Source organism: Varanus komodoensis, unplaced genomic scaffold, assembly GCF_004798865.1.
Source record: "Varanus komodoensis strain SLA01 unplaced genomic scaffold, ASM479886v1 scaffold40, whole genome shotgun sequence".
NCBI classification, from domain to species: Eukaryota; Metazoa; Chordata; class Lepidosauria; order Squamata; family Varanidae; genus Varanus; species Varanus komodoensis.
The window spans coordinates 9,141,336-9,165,984 of record NW_025335942.1 but is presented as its reverse complement, the minus strand read 5'-3'; the positions used below and the strand labels follow the sequence as shown (position 1 = coordinate 9,165,984).

Sequence of the window (24,649 nt, the reverse complement as noted above, 5' to 3'; positions counted from 1 at the left end):
CGCTCGCTGTCGTGGGGCAACCCGTGCAAGTTCAGGCGGAAACGCCGGCAAGGAAGCCCTCTGAGCCACAGGGCCTGTCGAAACAGGCGTGAGGCCGCGCCGGGGAACAGGCAGGAGCGGAGGAGACGCGTGGGAAAGCCCTCTACTCCTCCCTCCCATGCCGAGCTTCGCGCTGCACCCCACACGCCCTGGAAAGGGTGCATCACCCAGTCACAGCTAGTAAGCCTGTTCACGGCAGATTCCGCCCTGTTGAACTTAGTGGGACATCAGAATAAATAGGGTTTGGCTGTGCCACATGTCACATCGGCGGAAGCAAAATCGGCTTCTGTCCAGGCAGTGCAGCTGAACTGGCATGTGACTCAGACTGGTAGGGGATGATGAACTACCCCGGCGCGTAATCCTAGAGATGGCCAGTCCCTATAAGCGAAATGCAATTAGTCACCGGGAGGCGAGGGAGGGGCCGAGCGGTGGCTCTCCCTGTTGGAGCAGGCGGCTCTCCCTGCAAGCGGGCGCATTCCGGGCCGGATGCGGGCTCCAGCATGCAGAGGCGCTGCTGGCCACAAGTGGCCCTCCGCCAGCCGCCGAGCCCCGGACGGGGCACGCAGGGCGAGGGGGGCTGCCATTTGGAGCCTGCTCCCCCTCGGGGGCCCTTTGGAGTGTTTCTGGGGGGCAGCAGCCCACGGATCTTCCGCGCTCCGCTCTGGGCTCCAGCGAGCGTGCCTTGCAGCCCACGCAGGGGTTCCTGGGCCACCTGGCGCTGGGGAACTCCGGGCCCCTTGCGGGCTGGATCACTCACTGCAGCAGGCTCGGGGGCGCCCTCCGGCCAGGAGGGGCGAAGCAGGACAGGCCGGTGCCGTGGCCCAGCCTCCTGCCGAGGCGGCAGCAACAGTGGGCGGGCGGGCGGGGGCCGGAGGGGTGGAGACACCCAAGCTCGTGGCAGAAGGGCCTGGATCTCCGCCTTTATTTTATTTTATTTATTCATTTAAAACATTTCTATGCTGCCCCCATTGCAGCAAAGCCTCGGGGCGGCTCACAATATCCAAACATAAAAATACAATCAATAATTTAAAAACTGGTACCATCTCAACTATATATATTAAAATCTATAAATACAATAATAATAAATTAACAGTTAAAATAACTTTTAAATAAAAAGGTCTTCACCTGGCGCCGCAAAGCAAATAATGACAGTGCCAGGGGGACCTCTCTGGGGAGCGCATTCCATAGATTGGGTGCCACCACAGAAAAGGCCCTCCTCTGGGTACTCACCCTCCTAATATCCTTCACGGAGGGTTCCCGGAGAAGGGCCTCTCCCGCCGATCTCAGGGGGCGGGCGGGCATATACGGACACCTTTGACGTGGGTGGGGTGGCGTTTTAGTCCCAAGTGAGGCAGAGTGGAATAGAACCCGCATCTGTTCATTCACGGGGGCAGATGGCGCGGGCTGGGGCAGGCATCCAGTCTGTGTGGAGGAAATGGGGCAGAGGTGGGAGCAGCAACGGGGGGCGCCCTCCGTGGCGGGGCACCAGGCCCGGGGGAAGGGCAGACCGTGGGGCGGGGAAGGGCTTCCAGTACTGGGGATCCTGCCGCACCTGGGAGAGGACCGGGAGGCGGTGCCCCGAGGGCCGGGGCCGGGGAGCTTCAGCCAGGCAGCAGCCGCCGCAGGCGCCCCGAGGGATGCCGAGGCCCCGAGTCACAAGTGGGTGAAGACCAGGGCAGCCTGTCTGCGTGCGCAGTAGGGCAGGATCCGGGGACGCTGCCCCGGGGGAGGGGGTCTCAGCAGTCGCGAAGGCCCTGCCAAGGACGGGGAGGCGTGCGGTGCAAGCCGGCTTGCGGCAGTGCCCCGGCAGCTACTTGGACCACTTCGTGGGCACCAGCACGCCCGCCCGCCCGCCCAAAGGGCTCCCGAGTCTCCTCCTGCTCAGGCAGTTACTGAGCCGGGGTGACGGTCCATTCTCAGGTGGCCCTTCAGAGCGCAATTTTCAGTCCGGTTCCCAGCATCCCATTTCATGGGCCAAGCAGGGGAAAGGCTTCTGCACCCCCCCCACCCGTTGCGCATGTAGGCCCACCCCGGCCAACGCCGCTTCTCCCGACCTTGGAGTCTTCTCGTGCCAGGCAGCTGCTCAAGCGCGAAAGGGAGCAAGGACCACCCCCGTGCCGCTGCGCTTCCCGTGCGCAGTGCCTGAGGGGGCCGGGCTTGGCCCCCATCCCAGAGCCCCTTGGTGCAGCCGGGAGCGCGACGGCTTCCTCGCTGTTCGGGGCATGGCAGTGTGCTCCCGCTGAGGAGCGGGGCTTTCCCCCGAGGAACTGCGCCGCTTGTGGATCTTGGCGGCTCGGCCCGCGAGCTGGAGGCAGGGATGCCCGGCGGCAGGCCCTGCCGGCCGCTGAGATCCCGGGAGGCAGCCCCGTCCGTCTCCGGGGCTTTGTTTCCACGGGACGATGCGCCGCAGCTTCGTCCTGGCATGCCAAGGGCTCTTGGGAAAACAGGAGCACTGAGCGGCGGCGGCAGCAGGGGAGGCCCGGCATTTCTAGGCATAGTGGGGGAAGAGGGGGGAGACTGGCATGGCTTCTTGGGGACACCGGAAGCCCAGGAGGGGGTGCAGGTATCCAGCAGTGGGAGCCAAATAGGTGGGGCCCCCACCCCCGGTTGCCGTGCCTTTCTCTCGTTATGCAGAAGGCATCCTCAAGAGACTGTGGTGACCAGTCGCGGGTGGTGCTGTCTGCCAATCCCACCCCCAGCCATCGGCGTGGCTGCGACTGTCCATATGGCCCAGGAGCTTTGTGTGGAAGGGGAGCAGTGATGACCTTATTATGCACAGGCTTTGAAGTGCCCGAGTCCCTTCCAGGAATTAGAAAACCGGGGCTTTGGAAACATCAAAGAGACGTCCCCCGGGCCCTTTCCCTGTGGCACTCCGATAGGGAGCGGAGCACGGCGCGGATCTGAATAAAAGCATCCACGGAAAATTAGGAGTCCTGAAGGGCTTAATTCTGCAGCCTCGCAATGTTTGGGGGAGGGGGGTTCTTGTTAAAAGGAAAAGGCTTTTAAGATCTAAGCTGATGAAGCAAGACGGCCCGGGGTGGGCGTGGGGACGATGGGGTGGCGTTCCGTGGCCCAACGGGGCAGTGGAATGCCTGTCCGGGGGGGGGGGGGTTGCAGTCGCCAGCTGTCCCCCGGCCCCGGCGGGTCTCGCCCAGCGGTGCCGTCGCTGAGGAATGAAGGCCGCAGCTCAGGCGGGGGCGGGATCCCCCGTTCCTCCAGCAGGAATTCCGCTCGAGGGAGAGGAGGCCGCCTCTGTTGGCGTCCCGCCTGCGGAGATGCCCGTCTTCTCTCCCTGCGGGCCGTTGGAGCAGAGGGCCCGGGCCAGGCCAGCGGGCATTGTGCAGGGCAAGGGAGGCAGCCGTGAGGCTGCACTTCCGGCAAGGCGGGTAGTCCCTACCAAAGGAGAAAGCCCGTGTGGGGCGGGGAGGGCCTCCCTCCAGCTCAGCACCTGAGAACGGCCCTGTCTTGCTTGGGCGGCCAGCCAGGCCCCCTTTTTTGTGGCTCCTTCGCCCCTGGCGGGAGGCGCTCCAGAAACAAGTCCCTGGAAGAGGCCACCCCACGGGCGGCTGAGTCCCCACAAGGGCACGTTCCCGGCCCCCAGGAGTCCATCTGTGTCCCTTATGGAACGGCGTCTGATCGCAGCGTATTGTAAAAGGGGTCTGTAGCTCTTCTAAACCGTCTGTTGCAAATGGAGAGCTTCACACTCCAGTGCAAGAAAAGCAGCAGGAATGAGGAGAAGCGGAACGTCGCCCGCTCGCGGTCCAGGCTGCGCAAGAACAGCTGGGCCTCGCTGGCCAAATCCGGTGCCGCAGGGAGGGCGCAGAGCGATGCTTTTGATCCCACAAGCAGCCCCGCTTCTGCTCCCTTCCCCTCTTCCTTTGCATTTGGAGCCATTCCCAGGAACCCAGGAAGGTCTGGCACAGGCACCCGCTCCTGGGAGTTCGGCGTTCACGTCTTGAGGGGGTTTGCTCTGCTTGCTCATCCTGAAAGTGCCTTTCTGTTTTCTGTGCTGGGCATGTTTTCAATTTGTGCAATGCCATACTGCAAGCTAAGCACAAATCTTTGTGCCAGTAGCTCTTCTCCTGCAGAAAACTGGCTTCTGACGACAGGTTTCTGCTCAAATACAGGGCAGAATCTCTCAAAAAAATAAGGAAGTTAAGCTCCACCGGGAAAGAAATGGAAGCAGTGCTTCATGTCTCAAATCAGGGATGAATATTTGCACACTGCTCTGAATAGACTTCGGAGGGAGGCGGGGCAGAAACATCTTTTAACTGTTGCTGCACATGCCTCACGTTAAGCCCCGAGTTAGAAGCAGCGGGGAAATTCCAGATCTTCAAAGCGCTCGGCAGCCTTCCATGCCTCTGGGATCGTAACGGGGAATGCACAAGCCGAGGGAACGGGGCAGATCCGACCCAGGCGGTGAGGTCCTGTGGGGATCTGCCTTCCCCGGGCGTTGCGGTCCAGCCGGAGGAAGGCCTCCCAGATCCAGATGTCTGGGTTCAGAGGTGCCCCACGGAGGACGGGCTGCGGCCGCCCCGACAAGCGCCTGCCGGAGGAGGAGGGGGCCAGCACATGGTCCTAGGCCAGTGAGGCCGGGTCCAGGAGCACCCCCACAGGATCCGCTGGCCCTGCCAACGGTCCCCGCCCCGCCCCTCCAGGGCAGGCAGGAATCCTGGCCCAGCATCCACGGAGCCTGCTCCTGGCCCCCAGGCACTGACTCAGAGCAGCCCCCCCCCCCACCTGGAGCTGGGGAAGGCGAGGCGCGCTGGACTCATCCCCACCTCGCCTGGACAGGGGCCTGCTGCTCGACTGAGCTCCACCTCTGCCCATGCCCGGGAGCCCAAGGGACCAGCTGTGCAAGTGGGGAAAGGCTGCGGGAGGGATTCGGCTGCCGGCCAGAGCTGGAGTGACAGGGATTCGGGGCGCTTCTCCGTCAGGCGCGCAGGTCAGCTGTTCCGCAGGCCCCGCGGGGGGTGGGGGCGCCCAGGTCCCTCGGCGGTTTCCATAGCCGGGCGCTGTGTGCGTGGCTGTCGTGGGTCCCTGAGCCCTCACAGGAACTGGCAGCACCCCACCAGCTGACCGAGGCAGCCCGGACGCCTGGGGCCCGCCAGGGGCCCGCAGCCAGCCGCCCGAGTGGCCGCTGCCCCCCGCCCCCTCACCTCTCCTTCCTTGTGCCCCTGCAGAAGCCGCCGCCGCCGCCGCGGCCAACCCAGACGGGGGCTCGACGCTGGGAGGAGGCGCGGCCGCAGGCACCATGGGCCTCAGCGCCAGGTACGGCCCCCAGTTCACACTGCAGCACGTCCCGGACTACCGGCAGAACGTGTACATCCCGGGAGGCACGTCCACCCTCTCCACCTCCGCGGGCAAGCGTGACGGGAAGCCCGCGGCCTCCGGAGGGGGCAACAAGAAGAAGTCGGGGAAGAAGGAGAAGAAGTAGGGCCGCCGCACGGCCCCCCGCTGCCTCCGGCCCCCAGGCAGGCGCTCCCCCAGTTCCCAGCCCGGGACAGAGAATGAACGTGAGTCCCGGTTAGCAGCAACTGAAGATCAAGCATTGATGCTGCTAATCCGCGGCACTGGTGTCAACGTGGCTCTGCGTAGGTTTCCTGCTGCTAGTCCTCAAGATGCAAAAACAGCACTGCCCTGTGAATCGTGATGAGTATGCTTTATATTCTCTGTAGGGTGATCTCTCATGCCAGGTGTCTGATCTCTGAAACCTTTCCTCCAGCTGCTTTGCTCCAGAGGGACCTGCAGGACCTACGAGGCTTTGGGCGGGCTCTGTCCACTGTAAATAATTCTTCTGGGGGGGTGGGGGCGGCCGAGGTGGTGTATATTTCTACATTTCCTCCCCCTCCCCCTTTTTATGTACATTCTCTCTTTCCCAGATTGGGGGAGAGGGAAACCCATCTCAACTGGAACCTTGTTATGAATGGGGGGGAGGGGGGGCTTTGCTTCCTGCTTCGTTTCAAAGGAATGAGCTCTCATCCTGCTTCATCGCCAGGGAATGACATTCCGCTGTGTTGTAAACACGCCTGAGTTTTTCAAAGTCCCACGGCTGAGATACATGAGTCGGGGGTGGGGGGGCTGGAAAGGCCGGCTCGGGCTCGGGGGCCTCCCGGGGGCAGGGGGTGCCATGGCGGGCAGCGAGACGGCCCTGACCAGTGCTGGGGCAGGGACCTCCGCGGAGGCGGCCGTCTCACCTGCGCTGCGGCCCGCAGCTATTATGAGTGGCGTGAATATCGCTGGCCCCCTCCGCCGCTCCTTCACGCCCCGCGCCGTCTCTGCTCACTCCACGAAGCAGAATGTGTCACGTGGTCCTGAGCACCAGCTGCATGCGTGCGTCCTCCTCACCGGCCTCACCCGCCAGCACAGACAAATCACTGCATGCCCCCACCAGCACGATGGGGACCGGTTGCCACCGGCCGCCTCCTGGTGCCCCCAAGCCTTGTCTGTCCGTGAGCCCAGTCCCGGGAAAGAGGCGCGCTCTGGGCTGGCACGCTGCGAAGCCTGCATGTCCCATGTGCCTGTGCGGCATAGCCAAGAAGCTCCTGGGTTCGCGGCCTTCCCAGAGGGAGAGGGAGCGCACGGGAGCTGGTCTGAGGAAAGAAGGGGGCCAGGCCCGGGCCAAGAACACTGCCCTGGAGCCAGGCAGGGACTCCCAGGCCAGGCATGTCTGACAATCCAACCCAAAGGCCGAGCTCCAAACCTCACGGGGACGGCAGAGCACCAGTGCACCCAAGGCCCTTGGCAGCGTCCCCCGCCCGTCTCCGGACGCAGCTGTGCTGGATTTCAGACAAAGCCCTTTGCTTTGGTGATTCGAGATTACTCGTTTCGGGGGTTCACCACATCGTTTCCCAGCCTAGCGTGGGCCTTGGCGGCTCCGCCGGGGCTTCAGGGCCGGGCTGTGCCGCGCAGTCTTGGCATGCCTGCCCGGGACACGTGCCTCACCTGCTTCCCCCCGGCTTCCCGCCTCGCAGGGCTGGGCACGACGGCGGAGAAGCCCGTGTCCCCGGCAAGGGAGGGCAGCTGCCAGCCCAAGAGTGGGCTCATTCTCCCTCAACCACCGTGCACAGCTGGCCAGGGAGGGCCCCTCGGGTCGAGCAGCTGGCCGCCTTCCGAGCCGTCGCAGCCGGGCCTCGCCGGCCGGGCAGCCTTCCTGGCAGAGCTCTCGGCGCACCGGCGGCTGCCTCCTCCTGCACCTCTGGGAAGCGGGCCTGGAGACCTTTGTACTGATCCCCATCACCCCCCACCCCGTGTTTACATTGTTAGTGAAAAACACCCACTCCGGCAGGAAGGCGTTCCGCACAAGCCCCTGAAATCGGCAGGCACCCGCAGGGGCCCGGGGGGCCTTCCCAGAGCACCTCCTCACCTTGGAGGGGCGTGTGCCCCCGCAGCTCCGGCCAGTTGTGCTCAAGCTTATTGTGTGAAGTAGCTCTCACAAGCCCCTCCTTGAAAGTACTGTAGATAAGCTTTAGTCACCCTCTTTTTCCGTTTAATCCGCAAGCTGAAAGTAGTCTAGTGGTGCTGCAGACTTAGTGGCGTGCAGTTTTCCGTTCTTTTTCAAACTCTTAGTAATTGAGTTGTGGACATCAATATTTTTTTATCCTGTACCTTCTTAATGTGTGTTCTCTGTGCTCTGAAATGTATGTGACTTGAAACACACTTAGTTGTCCTTTCGACGTGTCTAATATTGAACTTGCTTATCTATTATATATATGCCATTTATATGCCATCTTACATCCATTTAGACTGACGTTGATGTGTAACACGCAAGTTTTATACTCTGATATTTATATTGCTCTTTTTTCTTTGGGAAAAATAATAAAGTTTTTTCTTCTGATGCGTTGCTGAGTTCTTTGGAAGACACATTCGAGCTGAAGGGCAAGATTATTTCCACCAGAGATGTCCCAGAGATACCCTTTTTCTCGAGTGTTGAAGGTTCTGCGGGATCCTGCATGGTTCCAGGAACACCTGGGAGAAGACAGCGGGGCAGAAGGGAGGCTGGGATGCAAGCAGGCTGGATGCAACCATCCTGCAGCACCCGAAGGGCATCTTTCTTAGAGCCTTTGGCCAATGGCTGCCCATCTCGGCCCAGTATCGGCCTGCAGGTGTGCGCAGTCGCCCAGTTGAGCGTCTGGGGCCGTGGCAGATGCAGTCAGTGCGTGATGGCTCACCCTCTGTAAAGCGGCCACGTGCAAAAAGGCGTGGCAGTAACAGCAGCGGCCCGTCAGCCACAGCAAGCTGCTGCGGGCACAGCCGGGTTCGTGTGGACGGGGCCGCGAGACTTTTCCTCGCGCTTGCTTGGCTGCTCGTCTACAAAGGAGACGAGGGCAGGGCTGGGAGGTCGTGCCAGGGAACATTTTCACTGCTGTGGAAGAAGAGCCGAGCCCTGCAGCGGGCAGAGGCTGCAGGCAAGGCCAGCGCAAGCCCCAGGAGCTGAAAAGCCCCCCCCCCCCGCCCCGCAGACCGAGTGGCCCGTGGTGGGAGTGGGCCCCACTGGAGCCGTGCAGGTGGTGTCCGGCCACGGAGGGGCGGTGGCTAGGAGGGCGGCACTGGTCTCCGTGCCCTGCGGGAACACACTTTGGCAGCTCCCCGTGCCTGTGGCAGCCGGAGCCCCCCAGCCGAGTCTCGCCCACGATCGGCCTCTTGAGTTAATTTGATTGTGGAACGCATTTCCTCCCCGCAGCATAAACTGCTTGCCCACATTTGGCTTTGCTTAATAACCACAAAGCAAAACGATTTCCCCCGGGAAAAAAAAAACCCCCCCCCCCCCCCCGCATCTTAACTCTTTGTGAAAGCAAGACTAGCGAAAGAATCAAGGTTTGCAGGCACATCTGGACACAGCTAAGGGCTCGGTAGATTCCCCTCCCCTTGGTCTTGTTCTATTTGCAGTCAGGAGAGTGAGAGGTGGGCACAGAGGTTTGGCTACAATCGGGAAGGGGGGCAAGGAGAGACCCACTGGAGCCTCGCTGGGTCTCATCAAGACGCATCAGTGTGTGGGAGAAACCGCTGGCTTGGCCGGCACTGGCACGGGGCAGCAAGCGCTCCGGCCCTCCGTTTGTTCCCAGGCTGCAACAAGCACCGTCGCTTGAACCTCAGGGGCTCTGGGCTCCGGGCAAAGGCGCCCTTCCCGGGCACAGCCCGTGAGTGGGAGGCGTCCGGCCAGCAGGGACTCGGCCGAGCAGCCGGTGCACCTGCAAAGCCCCCAGGGGGCTGCGCGGAGGCAGCGGGATCATCCGCGGCTGGCCCGGACAGAGGCCGAGTTCCACCGTCAGGCGCAGAGAACGGGAGCAAACGACAAATCTGCAGCCGACATCTGGAGTCCCCGGTGCGCAGATCGCCGCCCAGGGCGCCTCCAGACGCCACTCCGGCCACTGCGGAGCTGCGGGGAGCCCCGCGCAGCCCCCTCGGCGGGGGGGGGGGTCCGGGACAGCCGCTCCGAGCCTCGGCGCCCCCCGCGGCAGCCCCGCCACGCGCCTCTCGCGCGCGCCGGGCTCCCCGCGGCCCACGCGCAAGAGCGGACCGGCCGCCCGGGGCCCTGCTCGCGGAGGGGGAGGCGGGCGCGTGGCCGGGGGCTGCCCTGCCGCCTCCCTCTGGGCCGAGCGGCTTCCTCCGGGCCCTGGGCTTGCCCTTGCTGGCGAGAGGCAGCAGCTGCGCCGGAACCGGGTAGGAAGCGAGGCCGGCGGGAGGCGGCCGGAACGGAGAAAGCCTCGATCCCGGTTGGGCGCTGCGCCGGAGGGCGGCGGTCGCAGACAGCTGGGCCTTCGGTGGGGACGCGCTAAGAGGAAGGAGCTGCGGGGAGGTCCAGGGAGTACCCCCCGCCCCTCGCTCGGAAGGGACGCACGCCGGCCGGGGCAAGCACCCCGCTCCGGGGCGAGGCTCCAGGCCCTCCTGGATGACCCGGCGGGGTCCCGCGGGCGCTGCCGGGCCTCGCCCGTCCTGGGGCGCAGGCGGAGGGGAGCTGCCGCTTGCGAAATGCGCCGCGCGGGCAGAGCGCTGCGCTGGGAATGAAGCCGCTGGCCGGTCCCGCCCGCGCCGCCTGCTGCTCAGAGCGCTCCTCGCAGGGCGCGCCGCCCCGTGGCCAGCCGCCTGCCGCCTCCCGCGCAGCGCGTTTCGGGGGTGACCTGGAAAAAGCGATCCCCCGGGCGGCCGCCGTTGCTCCAAGCAGCTCTGCGCCCCTTGGGAGGCGGGGAGGGGCTGGAGAGCCCCCGGGCCCAGGCCCGCCTAGCTCGGCGCCAGCGAGCCACAGAACTCGCGCGCCTCTCCATCCCGCGCGGCCTTTCAGAGCCTCGCCGGCCGCCAGCACCTCGCACCGCGAGAAGGCACCTTGCTTTGCTGCGAATTGAACGCGGCACACTGCGAGCGAGGCTCACGGCTCTTCCTGGAAGTCGCTCAGAACCAAGCGGCCCTACGCGTGTTAAATAAAGCCCCTCCGAGGGCGCATCTCCCGAGCTCAGGTGCGACGTTCCCACAGCAAACTCTCTGGCAGGTTCTGGGAGCAAAGACAGCGCTCCCAAGAGTGTTAGTGCCATTAGAGAAACCGGGTCGGGGAGAGTCTGTGGTTCCCCACAGGTTCCCCTCCCCAGAGCAGGAGGTGGAAGAGATCCCATGCCTGCGTGAACCTCTGGAGCCTTGGGGAAGACTGTTGGGAAGCTGCCGCTGTGTTTGGGATCGCTCTGCGACCCCGAGAGTCTGGATGCAGCCTGGGGCAGAACACGGGAGCCACACCAGCCCGAAAGCCTGAATTCCTTGGGGTGTGGGATGCCCCACGTAGCGCCACTGGCCCTCCCCGCTCGCTCCCTCTTCCTGGGCAAGCTGCACTTGGGGGTGCAGCGGGGTTCAGGCCACGCCACCAGCCTCGCTTCTGAGCTGTGCTAGAAACGCAAAGCCGGAGAAGGGAAGGGCAGCTCAAGGCACCGCTTTTGCTGGGAGGACGCCTCGCTTTTGTGTGTGTCTTGCCGTGGAAGAGGGGCTTCCCCAAGCCCGCCCCCCCATCCAGTCTCTCCTGGGCTCGGTTTTGTGTGGCCCAGCAGTGGCATGTGAGATATTCCCAGGCGGCCTGTGCCCGAGCCGCGCCTTCGTCTCCACTGCACAGCTGCCGAGGCCTCCACAGCAGCGCACCAGCCGTGGCAGGGGCTGAGCAGAGGGAATCCGCACGGTGTGGGTCTCCCCCTGGCCTGGCTTTGCCGCTCGGCGCTCACGTCCGCCGACGCACCCTCTGCCCGAGCACCGTCCCCTCTTGCACGCATGGGGCGCGCACCTGCCAGCGGGGGCTGCCTGCAGCGTGTGCTCAACAAGAACGGACATAAAGTAGAGATTTCTAGCAAAGGAGACCGAGGCTGCCCCCCCCCCCGGGTCGGCACCGGCACGCTCCACCTTCCCCAAGCTGATGCTTCAAATGCAGCTTTGCTATGAATCACCAAGAGGGCGGCATGGCGGACACAAGTGCACATCAGATGGAGGGAAACTTCAGGAAGGACAACGCACATACTTGCAACATGCTTCCTGAGTGACAGAGTATTTAATCTCGGGGCAGTTTGGGCGAAAGATGGTCACTGTGTGCGCGCCAGCTTTCTCCTGAAAGGGAAACACTCGACCACCTCATCAAAACGGGCTTTTTCTGTCATAAATACTGCAATGCTGTAATGTTAAAGCAGCTTCTATTTCTTGGACCCCACAGATCACAGACTTCAACTAGGATTTCGAACAAGGCTCTTATTATGTGCCTCGACAGAATGAAAACTTTGTGTGAGGGTGGGGTGGCAGGTCTTAAGCACAGCTGAGGTCTGAGCTAGTTGGCATTTCTAAACTGGAAACTCATCTCTTCGTAAGCAGTGTCTTAACTGCAGCTTTGTTAAATCTTGCAGCAGTCGGATCCCAATTCCTCTGTCAGATCTGGACTCGTTCCATGAGTCACTTTGCAGACTCATTTCCGCATGTTTCATCAAGCCTCCCAACACCCTTCCTTGCTTTTCCAGACAAAAGCGCTCTTCCTCCTCGCCAGGTGGCAGCTTGCAATGGACCGAGGGTCAAGCGAGACGGGAACACTCAAACGCATCCTGCATCCTCGGTGCGGCTTTTACAAATGCAAGCAGCAACTGTCTGACAGGAAGGATGGAAGTTACCAGACTGCAGTGGACAGAGGAGGGCAAACTAAACTCTTTTCCTCGCTGGAAGTGGTCGGATGAAAATTCCCCCTTTGCACAGAGAAAATCTGCCATGGGCATCTTTCCCATTCCAGAGAAGGAATTTTTGCCAGAGAACGAACAAACAAACAAACAGGGGTTCAATCGCTCGCTCCAGGCCATGCGCTGCAGAGCTGGCTATGCCAAGCGCCTCCACCACTGGCCTCCCTGGCTGCTTGGGCAAAGGGGGTGAGGTGCGCCCCACACCTTGTGCCCCAGAAGGATGGCTGCAGCAAGCCACCTATCTGTACCAGTTGCTCCCAGGCAAACCTGCAGGAAGCTACAGCAGTTTGATACAAAGGGGTCCCAGAAATTGCCAAGTGTCCGGAAACATTTCTAAAGGCATGGATAAGAAATGGGGGACTCCGGGCCCCATTTAAAAGATGCACCTCAAATTGGGCAAGCAGGATGAATTATTCCAAGCACAGAGGAAAGAGATTCCAAGCAAAAGTCATATTCCGGGAAATCAGATTGCAGGAGAAATAAATTTATAGAAGAGGGAAAGGAGCAAAACATCGCAGAGTCATCTTCAGTGCGGTTCTGTGATGTTGGCTGGGCCAAAGAGGGTGCAGGTCTCATCATTCCCAGCCAGCGTGGCCAATGGGAATGATAGAAACTGAAATCTAGAACATCTGGAGGGCACCGGGGCTGAGGGTTGCGGGGAGCTGGCCTTAAGTTCTGATTGCTGAAAAACTGAGCAGTTGCTAAAAGATAGTCAGAAGCCGGCTCTGCTCACGCCATGCCCACCATGTGGACGTCCAGCCTATCCTTGAACGCCCTCACTGAGGGGGCCTCAATGACCTCCCGTGGAAGCCCATTCCACACCCTCGGGGTCCTGACTGTCAGGAAGTGCTTCCTGAGCTTGGTTCCCTGAGCTTTGCCCCGTTGGAGCGTGTCCTGCCTTCCTCTGCAGGGGAGAACAGGTCTCTGCCCCCTCCGTGTGACACCCCCTCACATACCTGCATGTCACCAACAGATCCCCTCGGAGTCCCCTCTTCTCCAGCCTGAAGAGACCCAGCTCCCTCAGTCTCGCCTCATACGCATCCCCTGCCATCCTGCCACCGTCCTCGTGGCCTTCGCAGCACTGACTCCAACCTGGCGATATAATGGGGAGCCCAGAACTGAACGCAGGACTCCAGCTGCAGGCGCACCAGAGTCGGGCCGATCGCCCGCAAGGAGGATGCAAAGACTGCGTCGGCCTGCCCCGGACTTCCTCTGAGAAGGGGCCTGCAGCAGAAGCTGGCCCCCATGGCCCAGCCTAGCTCTACCTGGAAAGCCGGGGAGCCACGACAGGCTGGGATGGGCCCGCACAGGCCTCCTCCGCCCCTCCAGCCCTGGGCACAAAGCCCTGCCTGCCGCCCCTCATCCGCTCGCCCCTCGCACACTCGTGCACAGTGCAACCCTTCCACAAATTGCGCGGGGATGTGACTCTGCTGTAGTGCGCACCCAAATAAAAAAGACACAGGAAAGCAAATAAATTTTTAATTCACGTTTTTGAACAAAATATTTAGATATGTTTGCATTCCCCCAAAAGCAACTTGCACTCTATCGTTTTCCTTGTGTAACATAACTTAATGAAATTCCATTATCCCAGTGTCACAACTTTGCTGAGAAGGGGGGGCGACTATCACACTGTTACTTTTACTCTGAGAAAGGTTCAAGAAAATACGTGCAAGTTCCAGTGGCACACCCTTGGCTGGGGGGTGGGGTAGACGTGGCACCTCTGCCCAGGCAGCCTGGGGGGGGGCCATGTGCACTCGGAGCTGGCCGCAGGGGCCCCGCCTCCCCCCGTCCCGTCCAGAAGCCAGAGCAGCACCTCTCCTCATGGGAAGCGCCTTCTTGCAGGCGCCGGCCTCTGGAAGGGCCCAGGAAGACTCCCGTGGGCCAGGGGGCTCAGTGGGGAGGCGGCCGGGCCACTGCAGGGCAGCTGCCGCCGAGTCCCCGGGCTGGAAGCACCAAGATGGGAGGCCCAACCACAACTGCCCACCCGGGAGCTGACCCAGGAGCAGGCTGGCCCCGGCACGGGGGCCGCCCCACGAAAGCTGTATCTCGGGCGCTTCTGTCCCCCGTTGTTGGCAGCCTGCAGAAGCCGGCGTTTCTCCGTTCCACCCCCACGCCTGCTCAGCCCCCCGCCTCACTGCCCTGGGTCTGCGAGACGCGCCCTTGCCCCTGCCCCTGCCTGAGCACAGAGGAGGGGGCCTCCAGCCCGCCCTCCCCCCCCCGCTCCCTTCACCTGCAGGCACCTCGCAGGCCTTCTCTTTCCACAGGAGCACAAGCAGCCGTCGCCGCCTGGCCAAAGCAGCAGAGAAGACGTTTGGGGGGCGGGCAGGAGGGCCAGCTGCCCCAGGAGCCTGGGGGCGGGCAGAGGGCTGGCCAGTGATGCTGTGGGGGCAGGTCATGGCTGCTCCAGAGGAACGCCATGTGCCACGGGGAGGCCCAGAGTGGGCCACGCAGCACACGGTCTGTGCCGGGAGCCGTGGGAATATTGCTCAGAACATTTCCCACCAGCCAGGTGCTGGGCAAATGGTTGCACCCCCTTCACCCCCCCCCCGGTCTGTCCGACGTCCCTTCGACATCCACACTGCGGAGGACCATGTGGGCCAGCCAGACCGCTCCCGTCCTCCCCCAGTGAGCTTTCCAGTTCGTCAGCAGGAGGCTGCACCCCCCAGCCGTTCTCCGCGATTGATTGATTGATTGATTGATTGATTGATTGGCACCAGAAGCATTAAAGCAAACGCATGCAGGTGGTCCGGGCAGGTGCTCAGCAGGCGGAAGCAGCCCCTACCTGACGGCCCGGTCACATGCACGGCTCTCCGGCCACAGAGAAAGCGGCGTTCTTTTCTTGGTACCCAGAAAGGGGGTACGTGGCAGAGGATGGCAGAAGAGCGAAACAGGCCGCGTTCAGCATGTGCGTGTGGGGAGGAAGGCCAGCGGAAAAGCAAGGGGGAAGGGGGAAGGGAGGGCGAGGGCAGGGAGAGAATCCGCTTGGCCATGCCCGCTTCTGATTTTGGGCACACTCGCTGCTGACGTGCAGACCCCTGAAAGGGATGGTGGCGCTCATACACCCCGTGGGGATATGCTGAGGGAGGGAGGGGGCTTCTATCCTCAGCAGTGAGCATCTCTCCAGCCAGCGGGGGAGGGGGGCGGGTGGACAGGGTCAGTCAAATGCTGGAGGGGGAGTTTCTCGGTCACTGTTCCTTGTGCTCTGCTGCGGTGGTGTCAGGAAGGCTGCCCAGGATCCAGAGACTTCTCACCCGGCCTCGCTAGAACGGACGTCCCTGGGCAGAGGCAAGGCCTTCCTGCAGATCACAAACTGCTTTGGCAGGGCCCCTTTCCTTCATCGAAGCTCCCAATCCAGCGGGTATAACGAGGAAGAGGGTGGCGGCCTCGGAGCACAGGGCCAAAGGCGCCCGAGCACGCCCAGCGAGCTGCCAGGAGGCCTCCCTGGACTCTGCGTCCTCAATGCAGATCTGAAAAGAGGGGGCACCCGCCTGGCTTCAGCTCGTGCCTCTTGCGCCCACGGCACAGAGGGGGCTTTGCTGCAGGCCTCTCGCCTGCGTGACGACCTGCGCGCACAACAGCAACATTCCCACGGGAACGCAGCCGATCCCGGGGGAACGACAGAGACCTCCAGGGCTGGCCAGAGATCTCCCACATGTCCTCCGGGGCCCCCCTCCCCGAGACGGCCGGCCACTGGTTGAGTACACACCCGGGAGGGCAAGAGGCGCAGGGGCTGCTTCCGGAGCCCGGGGGCTGACGGGGGGCTCTGCCCGGCCCTTCTGAGGGGCTGCAAGGGGGCCGCTTCCCACTGCTAAGGGCGCGGCTGCCAAGAACGGCAGTCTGGGTTCATGTGGCCATTTCAGCTATTTTAATTTTACCTTCACTAAATTTCCCTTTAAAACAAAATCTGATAGAAAAATAGACACATCTGCAAACTGGCTGCTCACCTGGGAGGACACCAGCCCCCCCCCCATCTGGAGGCCTGGCAGCCACCGGACAAGCAGGGCTCCCAGCCCGTAGGCCCCCTTGCCACGGAGCAGCACCTGTGTGGGCCCGTCTAGCGTTGAGTCCCGTGGGGCCGCCACAGCCTGCCGCCCGGAATTGCTCCTTGGGCGCCCCACGAGCACCGGGACCACCCTCCCCAGGCCGGGCAGGCCCCACGCAGCCCCCTCTGCTTGGAAGCACGCAGAGGCGGGCAGAGGAGGAGCAGTGTGCAGGACCCACGGCGGCCTGTCAGCAGGGGAGAGCATCCTCTTCCTCGGCAGGCCCCACAGGCGCTCAAAGAGGCAGAAGCGGCGGCAGCGCAGGGAGAGCGTCCTGGCGCCAAGAGCGGGGCAGTGGCGGAGGGGAGGCGGCCGGCTGGGCGGCCGAGAGACACGCGTCGTCTCCCAGCGCCAGGCAGCAAGTGAGAAAGGGCAGCCAGCGCTGCTGGGTCTTCCGAGAAGGGGGGCCGGGCCGGGCCGGGCCAGCAAGATGGCGGCAGTCCGTCGCGTTCCGCTGTGGCGGCACCAGTCCGGGGGAACGGTGGGCGGGCCCGGCTGGGGCTCGCGCCCCCTGCGCTCCCCCTGCCCTGCCTGCAGGCGAGGAGAGGAGAGGAGAGCAGAGGAGAGGTGAGGAGGGAGGCAGGGCGGCAGCGTCTCCGCAGGATGCAGGCCCACAGGCTCCGGGCGGGCAGAGGGCAGGCCTGGGAAGCAGCGGGCAGAGCCGCGGAGACGTCGCCGGAGCCCCGGAGAGCAAGGCAGAAGCGAGGGCGAGGCCCCGTCGCGCCCGCGAAAGAAAACAGCATGTAAGACGGCAAAGTGACTCAGTGTCATTGGATTCCTCTGCAAACGCCGCTCACGAGGAGGCGCGAGTCCTGGCGGGCGGCAGCTCTAGCTCTGGCGGCCGAACCGCCCGGAGGTGCCTTCGTCAGGGCCGTCTCCCCCGGGGCCGCCGCCGCCCCCGCTGGGGTGCACCGCCAGGCTCGGCTTGCTTCCGCCCAGCGCGTCGTCCTTGGTCAGCTCCGAGGCCAGCACTGAGGTGAAGGCACAGCCCATTTTTCTGTTTGCTGCGATGGGGAGAGAAACGGACAAGCAGGCGGGTGAGAACCAGGGGCTCCGGTGCAAGCGACCGCCCCCTGCCCCCTTCCTTCGGAGAGGAAGAGCCGAAACAGGCGGGGGAGACGCTGCCCCCCGCCAAATGCTCCCACGAGTCTGAGCGGCGGCAGCGTCCTGCAAGGGCCACAGCAGGACCTGGGGGCAAGAGTCCATTCATCTGCTTCCAGCCTGGGCACCCCACAGAGGAACCCACCCCCAGCTTCACAGAAACAAGCCGGCGGTCCAGAACAGCATTCCCCAGTAGGAATTCCCAGCATTCACAGCCATTTGGACCGCAGCTCCCAGACCGGGAATTCTGGGTGCTTCCGTCCAAACGCATCTGGAAGGCACAAAGCTGGGGAAGGCCGGCCCAGAAAGCCGGCGTGCTCCAAGAACCCTGCCTAAGTTGAAGCACCGTTCGGGGCCCGGACAGGAATGCTCAACTGCAGCTCTTCGGCAGCAGCTGCAGCGGCGGCAGCTTCGGGTTCCTCTGCAGCCGTGCGGGAGAAGGAGCGGTGAGCACGTGACGCCGAGGCCCGGCTCGGCTTGCCTCACCGCTTCCTAGTTTGCCCACGGCTGGTGAGTGAACATCCGACAACGGTGCGCTGGTACAACCGTATTCCTACACGCAGATGCTTCCACGCGTTGGGAATACCGGCCTGGAAGAGACGGCACCACCCCCGCAGAATCCAACATCTGTAGCACCGTGCGCCGAAGAAGCGGTGGCCGTCTCCGGACCGGAATTTGCACGAGGCGGGTTGCCCACGGCAGGAAGGTCTCAAAAGCGACCGGCGGCCTTCGGCAGAAAGGCTCTGCTGCCGGCGTGACGCTTCCCTGCCTCGCAACCCCTTCCGTGACCCCGTTTGCACGCCAGGCCCTGCGGGACATGGGCCGCTGGCAGGGTGGCGCCCGGCTCCGCGCCCTCCTGGAGGAGGCACACTCAGCTGAGCAGACACTCCCGAGACGCGTGCCGGCCGGGGCTGGCCGTGCGGACGGCCGGGCCTTCTGGGGCTCCCAGCGCGGCGGAGCGGTGCGGGGCTGATCCAGGCGCTAGTCCCCGCTCAGGTGCGGCACTCGGTGGGCGACACCGGGCCGCTCACCAGCACTCAGCCCGGCCCACCTCGCAGGGCTGTTGCCGTGCGGATCAGAGGAGGAGGATGGGTGCATTGCGGTCTGGACTCCCGCCTCGCACCTCCACTGGCTGAGAAGGCCGCTGAGCTCCCTGGCCCCTCGGGCCACGCACTTCGCCGGGGAGGCCACTGGCTCTGCTGGAGCGCGTTCCCGGCAGGGGGACTGCCCTCCGGCGAGTTGGGTCACGCCCCACACTGTGCCCGGCCGCTGCAGACGTGTTCCCCGAACGGCCTCACGCCTGCTCTCGTTAGGCGTGCAGGAGAGACGTTCACCCCGCCTTCTTGGGCAGACCCCAGCAGTGCTGGCTGGCCGTACCGCCCGAGCCCCTTCGGATCCGGAGCCCCCACCCGGGTGCCACGGGGAGCCTCCACCCCCAGCTCGATACGATGAAGGGCAGCAAGCGAAGGGCCAGGAAGCCGAAGGCCTCCGAGCTCCCCAACAACAGAGCACGGCAGGGTGCGGCAGGCAAGGCGGGTCTGCGCCAGTCCCATGCGGGGATGGGCCCCTCTCCCAGTGCCACACGCACGGCGCACGGCCGGAGCCCCCGCGACGCACGGACCGTCAACACCGCAACGTTGCCACGCACACCACTCCACGCACAGTGGGGATTTGGCGGAGCTCTCGGCGGCTGGGGAGGACAAAGCCGAGCGGATGGGTGGTGAGGGAAACGGAGCAGTGGCTGTGGCTGCTGACCAGAGCTGTGCCACAAACTGCCACGGAGAATCCAGTTCGCCCACGGGAGTCCGGGAGCGCCCGTCCGAAGCGGGCCTCCCCTGCCCCCAGGAGCACCCAGCAGCAGGGCGCCAGGGCCGGGCCTGAGAGCCCACGCACCCAAGGCCCTCCGCCGGCTCGCCCACCTTCGCCCGCACTGGGGGCTGCCACGCGCGGCCTGGGCGAGGGACCACCCGGCACTGGCAGGGACACGGCATGGGAGGGCGGGGGGGCGAGGAGGAGGAGGACGGCAGGCACGACGCACGCGGCAGGCAGTGGGGCCGCGTGCCCGACAGCATCCTTGGCAGCGGGAAAGGAGGGGTGCCCCATGCAGGGAAGAGGGCGCGGCGAGCTGCCGGCACGCTGAGCCACCCACAGGGAGGGCCCGGCTCAGCCCGCGGACCGGCGTCTCCAGCCACAGCCCCCTGCGGGCAGCACATGCGGGGCTCGGGCACAGGGGGGCCATGCGTTTACCCGCTCAGGCGTGTCCTCCTCCGCCTCCGCGAGGGACGGAAGGGAGCTCGCTGCGGGGAAACAGAAGGCGGCTGTCAGATCTCGCGCCGTGGGCTCCTGCGTGGCGACGGCCCCAAGGCCGGGCGGAGGGCTCCCGGAGGCACCGGGGAGCAGGCTGCAGCCCCAGGCCGGCGGCCCAGTCGCCAGGCGGCAGCCGGGAGGGCCACCCCGCAGCCACGGGGGCCGGTCCTCGTCCCACCCGCTTGCCCCGGCCGCAACAGCCGCAGCTGGCCTGCCTCCCTTAACCCACTCATTCCGGGGTCGGAATGAGCTCTGTGGCGGGGCTCGCTGCACCCGTCCGATCTGGACAACCGGCCCGGAGCCACCAGCACCTGGAAGCGGGACGGCGGCTTCCGCCAAGGCAGAGCCCCTGAGTAGAGCTGGCTCGACATGCGGCCGTTTCCTCTGCCGTGCCGCGGGATGCTCCGCTGACCCCCACAAAGGACCACCTCCGGCGGGTGAGGCGTGCGTGTTACCGAGGGTGAGGACAAGCAGGACGGAGACAGCCTTCACGGGGCTCCGTGGCACACAGCACTTCGCACGGAAGCCCGGCCTCCGCGGCACAAAGCAGGCAAAAGCGGGACACGGGCCGGGCGCGTGCAGGGCAGGCCTCCCTGCCACCGCTGCGGAGAAGCCATGCCGCCGCCCTGGCTCGAGCGAGCCCCTGGCCCTCGTGGCTCCGCACGGGTGGCTCGGGCTGGCGGGCATTCCCCAAGGGATGTGTGCCATGGCCAAGGCCTCCCGTGTGCGCCAGCCCCGAGCCCCCGCCTGACCCGCTGCTCGGCCAGGGCCGGGCTCACGTTCCCTGCCGGCCTGCGCTTCCTTGGCCACGGCACGCGCCTGCGCCGCCCTCCCCTGCCTGCTGCACAGCACCGGAGGACCGATCGGGACTCTTGGGCTCCCCTTGGCTCCCTTCATTCCGGCGCTTCCCCCGACGGTCAGACCTGTGTGCGCGTCAGCGGGGCGCCCCACCCGGCGCCCACCCGCATTTCAGGGAGATGCCAGGCCCCTGTCCCGGGGAAGAGGGGCCCTCGGCAGCCTGGGGAGTCGGCCTCCTGAGAAACGCCTGCCCCGGGAGCAAACGCGCACCGCGGGGCCCCGGACACGCTGAGCTGCACTCGCTGCAGTGGAGCCGAGGGGAAGCGGGCCGCTTCGCCTCCCAGAAGACCGGTGGCCCTTTGCAGGCTGCAGCTCCTGGGCCTCTCCGGGACGCCCACTTCTCCTGTCCCCTCGAGGGAACTGGGACTGCCCCGCGAGCGCGAGGGAGAAAGCCAGCCTTTGATGGAGCTGTGCACCCAGGCAGGAGATGTGCCAGCGGAAGCGGGGCCTCCTGTTCCTGCTCAAATCCTATTCCGTGCGGCATTGAAGCCTGGTGCCAACACGTCTTTCTTTTCGGCGTCAGGTGAAACCATTTGCGTTTCCCTGCTATTTTAATGTATCATCGGTTTTAATTTGGCTTTTCCATTGTTGCAATATCGGATGCTGTGCCTCATTATTTTATTTCCTATTTTACTGGTTGAGTGTTGTAAAAGCATCCTGGGAGAGCAGCGGGTGGACAGCCAAAACCCAGGACTGCCTCGGCCCAGGCCGGCACCTGCCGCGCTCCCCACGGGAGGCGCTGGTCCAGGGACGCCTGTTCCCTCCTCAGGGCGAGCTGCCAAGCCCCGCGCAGGATGCACCCGGAGCGCCCCTCCTGGGCCGAACAGAACGTGGCCCGTTTCCTTTCGGGGCCCAGCCAGGCAGGCGCAGACTGGAGCTGGGGGCAGGGACGCGCGGGGCCCACGCGAGGGCCCCGGCCACCATCCCTTGCGCCCTGCCTTGCTCACAGTCGGCAAGCCTCTGGCTGGGACAGGCCCCCTTTTCTCCTCTGGGCCCACGGGCTGCGGAGACCCCTTTCTCACGCATCGGTGCGTCAACCCAAATTTCCCGATGTGCCAAATGGGCATGGAAAAAGGCATGGGAACAAAACCCCGTCCGGCCGATTCAAAATACAGGCACGTTCAGGAATTCCGCAGTGCAGGAATGCTTTTGGCTGCAAGAAGTGTCCCCCATCAGGGCCGGCTCTGTCAAAAGCCGCCTGCAGGCCAGTGCGGCCCAGGCCTTGCCTCCGCTTGGCAGGATCCCACCACCTGGGAGGGGACGGAAGGGGCTTCGAGCGCAGGATTCGGCTCGGCTGGGCCGGGGAGCGGGTTCCAGAGCGCGGGGTGAGTGCGCCGTTTGTGCCCAACTTCCCAACCAGTGCCGGCCTGGCCGGCTTTCTGCACGTTCTCTCCAGCTCCGGGGGCGCATTTGGAGGAATGCCTGGTGCACAGTGGTTGTCCTCCAACATGAAGGATGTATGTATGTATCTCCCTCCTCTGGAGGTTACTACTGAAAAAGGTAACAGCGTCTGCCCTCAGGATGATATCCTGAGATCCGCTAAGACGTAATATATATATATGAAAACCGTTCGGCATTTCAGTTATAAAACCTCTGAACTGTTCTACTGTCAAATTGCATCTAAATTTCAAACTGCCACTTTATAAAATAGTTCTAATTTTATACCACATATGACCAAATTGATATTCAGCAAAGGCCACCCTAGATTATACAGATCAACCAGACTTGCTGCTGCTGCTATCTGTTGCACAAAAATTATCATCAAAGGGTACAGACACACCCCGGTTTTAGGCCATAAAAGAGGAGCTTTCATTTTGCAGAACATCCCACGGAAAAGCCTGGTTCGCCTGCATTCATGGGGCAGCAAAGATAGCTCTGACCCAGAAGCGCAGCCTGAATCAGCCGCTTGTGCTTCTCCCGGCACAAACCATGTGACGACCCGCAGGGCTGCGCTTTGCCGCAAGGGAGGCTGAGGCAGCACGCGGCCGAGTTGCTCCGCCTGCTCCTTAAAGGAACCGCTCCGACTGGAGGCCGCGGGTGGGCTGCAGCAGCCCTTCCCCAGCATGGGGCTTCAGCTCCCATCCTCCCCAGTCAGGACGGTGGGAGACGCTGCCGGCCATGTGCCGGGAATGGCCATTCGGTCAGCGCGCTTCGCCGAAATAAAGCTGCCTGGCTGGGAAAGCTCCCGGGGGAGGTCCAAGACCGGTCAGAAACCTCGGCCCGGAAGTGCCTCGTGCCTCTTCTCCTCCCGGTTTTCTTTACTGAATCCCGCACCGTTAACGGCTCGGTGCGACCAGGACGAGCGGTGAGCAAAGCAGGGCTTGCTGCCACGCACACCAAACCACGGCGGGGGCATCAGTGGTTAAAAGCTGCAGACCCTGCCGGGGGAAAACAGGGAGGGGCTGCCCCTCTCGTCCAGAGCCCAGCCTGCCCCGCTCCTGGCCCCGTCTCTCTGCGCACGGACCCTCTGCCCCCCAAGAGCTGGGCCTCCCCGCCCCAGGAGACGGGCTGGGCCGCTCGCCAGGCCTCGGGGTCCCAGAGGAGTTGGGCGGCCAGCCCCAGGATGGACAGGGTCACCCGGCTCGGCGCCACCCACAGCCCCATCATCCGCCATGCACCCCAGGCCCAGTGTGGGCGGGCCAGCGAGCCGCCTCCAGGGTCGATGGAAGCTTTGCACGCCCCCCAGCCGTGCCAGGCAGGCGACGGATGGGTGGTGGCGGGGCCCGGAGGCGGATGGCACCCCCGGGGGGGAGGCGCGAGGGAGAGCTCACCTTGGCGCGGCCCCCTCTTCCGGCGGAAGGCGGCTCCCGACTGCAGGGCCTCCATCAGACTGTCCATGACGCCCATTTCGTCGCCCTCTGCAAAAAGAAGCTGGTGGTCAGGCGGGCCCCTGCTGCCCCCCCACGCGGCCCTCGCAGGCGCCTCCTCCCCACCCGCCGCTGAGCGCCCCCTGCCCCCGCAGGGACGGCTGACCCCGCCGCATGGAGAGCCCGTTTCGGGGCCCCAGCAGCCCCCTCCGAGAGCACAAGGCCGGCTGGCCACGCCACGGGGCAGGCCCCAAACGCCGTGCCCACACACTGCGGCCCTCCCCCCGGCCCTCCCCTCACTCCTGCTCCTCTTTGCTCGGGGGAGCCCGGCAGCAGCTGCAGCAGCCACGGAGGCAGTGGGGGGGGGGGGGGGCTCAGGAAGTGGAAGGGACCCCTGGAGCCAGGGGAGCAGCAAGGGGGTAAATGCCACGGCAGCCGGGGGAGGAAATCTGGGGGAGGAGAGCAGAGCAGAGCAGAGCATGCAGGCCTCCATCAGCCTTCCCCTCCTGGACCCATGCAATTCAGAATCTGGCAAAGTGGCTGGCCCCACTGGGAAGGCTCTGGGGCCAGACCCAGGGTCTGAGCCATCCGCTGGCTGGCTGGCTGCTGGCTGGCAGGGCAGGTGCTCCCCCCGCGAGGCGTTTTCTCCCGGCCAATTCCGGCGCAGCCGGCGGGCAGGCGGGGGCGAACACGGCCAGCGGCAACGTGCCGGGATGCAGAGGGGAATGGGCGGGCGTCACTCCGTCCCCCTTGCTCCTTTCCTCGAGCCCCCAGCCAGGCGCCGGAATGCAGGATCCGGAGAAAGCGCTGCCGGCGGGAAGGGGGCCACACAGCCGCAGAGGGGAAGGGGGCCGCGGGGGGTCCAGCGGGAGAGCCCCAACCGAGCGAGGAATCCTGGGCTCCTGCACCCCCAGACTCGCTGCTCCCAGCCCCCTGTCCCCGCCAGCCCGTTAACATGGATGCGAGAACAGCTCTGCAAATCCCGGTTGTCATGGCAGCAGCCCCCCCCCCCCGAAACATAACCCCGCAGAATCGCATGGAACATCTGCTGGGCGATTGCGGCGCCCCGAATCCATTGTCCACAGCGCCACCTGCTGGCGAGAACAGCCCGCTCGGCCTGACCTACATGCGGGGGACTCCCGACCGACCCGCTCTTCCCCCTGCCCCATTGCAGCAGCCCAGCCAAGGCCTGAGCGCAGCACAGAGAGAGTTAGCGACCCCCTGCTAAGGATGGTGGGAAAGCTGCAGCTTACAAAAAGCATGCACATTTCTGAAAAAAGTGTTTTTGCAAACACCCTCCCCCCACATCATG

General features: G+C 64.3%; 2 protein-coding genes across 2 annotated transcripts in view; one reads left to right on the top strand and one right to left on the bottom strand.

The window, feature by feature from the left end:
• Positions 1–6,091, top strand: part of LOC123029666 (protocadherin gamma-C3-like) — a 41,229-nt gene extending 35,138 nt beyond the window's left edge. The window contains exon 5 of the mRNA XM_044442846.1: positions 5,223–6,091. Coding sequence (XP_044298781.1) covers positions 5,223–5,476 — 254 coding nt within the window. The 3' untranslated portion in view covers positions 5,477–6,091. The remainder of the gene's footprint in view (positions 1–5,222) is intronic.
• A 7,596-nt stretch (positions 6,092–13,687) lies between these two features.
• The window catches only part of DIAPH1 (diaphanous related formin 1), a 54,512-nt gene continuing 43,550 nt past the window's right edge, over positions 13,688–24,649 (bottom strand). Inside the window, exons 27-28 of the mRNA XM_044442883.1 lie at positions 23,302–23,388; positions 13,688–17,268 (exon numbers count right to left, since the gene is read on the bottom strand). Coding sequence (XP_044298818.1) covers positions 17,093–17,268; positions 23,302–23,388 — 263 coding nt within the window. The 3' untranslated portion in view covers positions 13,688–17,092. The remainder of the gene's footprint in view (positions 17,269–23,301; positions 23,389–24,649) is intronic.